General features: G+C 40.6%; 1 protein-coding gene across 1 annotated transcript; it reads left to right on the forward strand.

Moving 5' to 3' along the window:
• Positions 1-396: 396 nt before the first annotated feature.
• On the forward strand, positions 397-4,768 carry LOC109902393 (guanidinoacetate N-methyltransferase). The gene is made up of 6 exons (XM_020498706.2): positions 397-688; positions 1,673-1,818; positions 1,915-1,978; positions 2,099-2,166; positions 2,479-2,589; positions 4,500-4,768. The coding sequence occupies exons 1-6, from the start codon at positions 514-516 to the stop codon at positions 4,638-4,640; spliced, it is 705 nt and encodes a 234-aa protein (XP_020354295.1). The 5' UTR covers positions 397-513; the 3' UTR covers positions 4,641-4,768.
• The last annotated feature ends 932 nt before the right edge of the window (positions 4,769-5,700 follow it).

Here is a 5,700-nt window from a genome sequence, read left to right on the forward strand (position 1 = left end):
ATGGGGAATTAATATCTAGGCGCTTTTTCCAGGGGAGATTAAGTTTATGAATGCCTGGTTCAGCTGCAGGACAGTGGAAGCACATTGAAACTTCAAATATAATTATGGCATCATGGCGTTTTGCCTTACATTACCGTGAATAACTCATGGCTATCAACCAATCAGCATCCAGGATTCAAGCCTCCCGTTTTATAAAGTAGACTAATAGGGCACACTGCAATGTTGTAAAACAGACTACAATATGCCATGATTATTAAAATACAATCAGTGTATCATGTTCTCTCAGCTTTCGACACTTAGGACTTCATTGACCCCGCTACTCCTTGAAATGCCACTTATTGACCAACAGTAGTAAGCCTAATGTCTATGCCTACGCCTCGTTGACGTCTTGCACAGTCAGCACTTCTGACCCATATAAATCCCCACCGCAACAAAATCTGTCCTTCCTCTGCCACGACGTAGAGACAGCAACTCCGTCCATCCACCATCTAATAAAGAAAGCCAACTACCAAAATGACTACGGCACAACCCATATTTTCCAAGGGAGAAGACTGCAAAGCTGGCTGGCACGACGCTGGTGCTGGTTACAATGAGACCGACACTCATCTCGAGATTTTGGGCAAGCCCGTTATGGAACGTTGGGAGACTCCGTACATGCACTCGCTGGCAATTGTAGCCTCCTCAAAAGGTACAACACACAATGTGCAAGCTAGTGGGCCATATGAACGCATAGGGACGACAAGACGGTGTGGATTTTGGTACTCTGTGATGTAGTTCCATAATAACATTTTACCTGACTGTAATTCATTTTCCTTACAAATGTGTAAAACAAATAGACCGTAAGGGACAGCCTATTTGCCTATAACCTAATCAATGGCTACAATTCATTCAGCGCTGCAGGTTAATCAATACAGACGATCACAATCAATCAGCAGACACAGTTTATATGCGACGTTCCTCTCAATGCACGTTATGTTTAAAAGCATGGCGGAGTTGGATATAATGGCTTGTGGTTGCAGCAGGTGTTACTCTACCAATTGAACCGTGCCAAATGCGCACTTGCTGGGGAGTGTCAATAATTTATTACCGCATACCATTCAAGAAGTTTCATGATTATCACTGATACTTTAAATATATATATATATACATTAGGCTACGTTAGTTGCGTAAAAGTTTAGAGTTGTTTGTGCACTCACGTCACCATAGCGCCCATGTTGCTGCATGGAGGAATGTGGTCCAATGAGAACAGTTGTTCGGTTCCAAATACAATATGACCAGTTCTAGTAAATAGTGTATGTTTGTCTTTATATTGCTTTGGCAATGTCTGTTGGAAAATACACATCTTTGGTGGAAATTTGCCAGTTTATAACAGCGTAGTAGCCTAAAGGGTGATGGCAAAACAAAATGGTATTTTTCTAATCTATTTTTACACATTACTGAAAGACTACTCTGTGGAACTCCTTCAAGTGGCCACAGGCCATCTATCACGTGCCGTTTCCCCCAAACATTCATTTGAGAACCCTTAAATAACAAACAAAAATTGTGCATTATTAGTTTTGCTTTTCGTGAAAGGTGCCACAGCACTGGGATAAAGGTAGAAAAGTTGAAAACACTTCAATACAGGTAGATACTTAAACACAAATTGAGATGCTTGTTCTGCTTTGTCCCACAGGTGGACGGGTTCTGGAGATTGGGTTTGGCATGGCCATCGCAGCAACTAAAGTCGAGTCCTTCCCCATCGAGGAGCACTGGATCATTGAGTGCAATGATGGAGTGTTCACAAGATTGCAGGAGTGGGCCAAGGCTCAGCCACATAAAGTGAGACAAAACTTCAACTTCACATAAGGTTCTATTCAGACTTTTTCCTCCTTTTTAAAGTGAATGAAATTAACCTAAATTCTTCTCCACTCACAGATTGTGCCCCTCAAAGGACTGTGGGAGGAGGTAGTGGGCGGCCTGCCTGACAACCACTTTGATGGTAAGTTTCAAAATGCATTCTATTGGCATATCCATTATTGAATATTTTATATTCTTCAGTGAGTAAATTGCTTTAGATATGCATGTATGTGTAATTGTAATTATGCCTCTTCTATCAAAGGCATTCTGTACGACACATACCCTCTGTCTGAAGACACATGGCACACTCACCAGTTTGACTTCATCAAGGTAAGTATCACTTCGATGACCAAGGCTGCACATTATGAACATATCAGCAAAAGCACAGGAACCAACAGAGGAGTGGGATTTCCCCCTGTAATAAAGACTACAAAACACACAAATGTTTGGTATCATATATGATATCATAGCTGTATCCAACGCAAACATATGGCAGACGTTTACAGACATGAATCCAAATAGAATAAGATATTTCTTAATGGAATCTGATCCCTATCACTTGAAACAAACATTGCCTATCGTTCCACAATGACGTGCTAACGTTTCCATTAATAGTGCAATTGTTGAATTGTGTCTCAATAGGGCCATGCCCACAGGCTGCTAAAGCCAGGTGGCGTTCTCACCTACTGTAACCTGACCTCCTGGGGTGAACTTCTCAAGACCAAATATGACAACATCGACAACATGTTCCAGGTGAGCCGCCTTTCAGCCAGTCAATGATCAACACCTAATCTCTCTCTGAGGTGCATGGGTAGGCTACACATGTTCCTTCTCGGGCTCGACACATTTCATTTCTTTGCACGCATTCTGCCCTTCTGCCAGATGGTACTTACAGGTATATCACGGATAGTTACTGTGGTATTACATGTCATTTCACGTGTGGCCCTCAATATTGTTTGGTTTGATGTTCATTCAACCATTAACCCATTAGTTTAATGTACAGTGACTATGTCTCTGTTGCACTCTGCTTATTTGGTATGTCTGTAGCTACAGTACTAACTCATTTTCCTGCTGCACGTTTCCACCATTTTGTTTTGTTACAGTACTTCAAAGTCGACACTTGATCACAAATGTTCTATAGTTTTATTTCAAAACTATGAAAATCAAATTCACAACTCGATTGATTCCACTCCTGTGTGGGGTGAAGTGATTACTTAGACAAACTAAACCAATTACTGTATATAGTATATCTACTAATTCCATTTTTATTGCACTTGGTCCTGGCACTGTTAGAAAATCTGTCCTCAATTACCTTTCTTGGCTAAACAAAGGTTAATGATAAATTGTATCTGAACTGCAACTGCGTAACCCTTTAAACTCACAGACCCTATCATCCTGTATACTGGTTGAAAATTGCAGATTTGGTCACTGATAAGTGCCTCAATTGTAACTTAGTGGCTGTACAGTAACCTACTGTACCATATATGACCGTCAGAGTTCAGGCTCTTCAATTTACAGCGCTTTATGGGATTCAACTGACAGCCGTTCTAAGTGCGTGTACCACACACAAAAAAGATGCCCACATTTGTTGTTGTCTGAGGGGAATGCTGTAAATCGAACGATCTGAAAGATGAGACGTTGAGGACTATAATAAATACCGCTTTGATGTCATACAAGCAAACCACACACCTACATTAAGTCCAAATGTGCACTTCACATTTCCATGTTTGAAAACTCATGTAATTTTAAAGTAGAAACATTTATGATCGATATGTTTGATGTAAAGTTAAAGATGTGTCATACCCTGGGTTGTCCTGAACAGAATGAACTGGTGTCGTATTGTGAAGAAAATGTGCCGAGAACATGCACTCATGACTCCATTCTGCGCGCACCAAATGTATTTTCTGTTTGTCTTAAGTGCCCTGTGAAAGCTTAACACTGTAAGATCGTATTTTATAACTTCGCTAGTCATGTTGGCAATTGAATAAGCTTTCAAATGATGCTCACCTGACCCAGATTGCGATTTATAATGAAACGTTCCTGGATTGTGTAAACAGTAATTGTGTGATTTTTGGGGACGCCGGGCTGTGTTCAAAACAACTACAAGTAATCTAGCTTCAGTTCCTCAATGGCAAAACTAGGAGAGCTCAAACAAGCATCTTATCGTTGAAGGCTCTTTCCATGAGTCATAAAAGTGCATTGATTACTTAGGAACTGTGCAGTTTGGACAAGTGTCCACTTGGAGACACCAGTTAGACCTCTCACTCAAACACTTGTAAGATTTTTTTTTGTTATGTTGCAGCTACCCCAAAAATGTCATGAATATTCTTATGTTACTGATTGTATCCAGAGTGTTTTCAGATTTAGTTGACAAACACTGCAAAAAGTACAGTAAATGTCAAATGCATATAAAATCAACAGTTTGTTTGGATTCAGTCGTGTCAGGTGAACTGTTGTGTCTGATCATTTCCCCATAATCGCCAGTGTTCTCTTTTAATTGCTACCATGGTCATGCATATGCTTTTTATGTTTCTTCTGATAAACATTTCAATTTGGCACTATTCACATTGGCCAATTTCCACAAGTGTAAAGGGTTAAATGGCCCCATAATGTGTGATGCAGGTCCACAATACAGACCAGATCTTTGTGTTAATGATTTTCAGGAGACCCAGATGCCTCAACTGCTTGAGGCTGGCTTCAAGAAGGAGATGATTAGCACCACAACCATGGATATTGTCCCCCCAAGCGAATGCAAATACTATGCCTTCCGCAAGATGATTACTCCCACCATTCTGAAAGAGTGAAATGGCTTGGTGCCACTGCAATGTCATGCCTTCTCAAGTGCCTGTATTTTAAAAAGCTACATTTGTTTCCTGTCAAATCCACAAGCACTCAGGGATGTTCATCTTTCAATAAACCAATTTAAATCACATCAACTCTATTTTCTTCTGTCAAAATGAATTTGTTTGGGTATTACCTCTTTAACAATTGTGCATCTCTTGCAATTTGTCACAGAATGCATTACATTTAACTGTATTGCAACGTCAAACAAGCATTTTACATACCACACAGGTAGCCCAATTCTGATCTTTTGTCCAATTATTAGTGCTGTGAGATTAACCAACTAATTGACCGATCATTTGAATTGCATTTAGTTTTGGGGTTTTCCTGTGAGCTCGATGTGCAGTTTCTCTAGAGCTAAATCAGAACAAACCTGAATAGTGTGATGTAGCTGGGAGTTGTATTTAGCTTTTTTTTTTTTTTCCCACAAAAGGGGTTACTTATGGACAAATACTCAATACCTCCCCCCCGATGATCCCGCATGTGAAGAAGCCAGATGTGGAGGTCCTGGACTGGTGTGGTTAAACATGGTCTGCGATTGTGAGGCCAGTTGGATTTACTGCCAAATTCTCTAAAACATTGAAGGCGGTTACTGGTAGAGAAATTAACAAAAAAAAATCTGCCAACAGCGCTGTTGGATATTCCTGCAGTCAGCATGCCAATTGCACGTTCCCTCAAAACTTGGGACATCTGTGGCATTGTGTCAAAACTGCACATTTTAAAGCGTCCCTTTTATTGTCCCGAGCACAAGGCGCACCGGTGTAATGATCATGCTGTTTAATCAGTTTCTTGATATTCCACACCTGTCAGGTGGATGGATTATTTTGGAAAAGGAGAAAAGCTCATCAAATTTGTGCACAACATTTATTTAAGAGAAGCTTTTTGTACGTATGGAACATTTCTGGGATCTTTTATTTCAGCTCATGAAACATGGGACCAACACGGAGTTGCTTCGGTTGCCCGAATGCCTACTTGTCTGGTCTGTGTTGAGCAGACACGGAGAGAACACAGTTGCTGCTCAAG

Source organism: Oncorhynchus kisutch, linkage group LG13 (genome assembly GCF_002021735.2).
Source record: "Oncorhynchus kisutch isolate 150728-3 linkage group LG13, Okis_V2, whole genome shotgun sequence".
Lineage (NCBI taxonomy): Eukaryota > Metazoa > Chordata > Actinopteri > Salmoniformes > Salmonidae > Oncorhynchus > Oncorhynchus kisutch.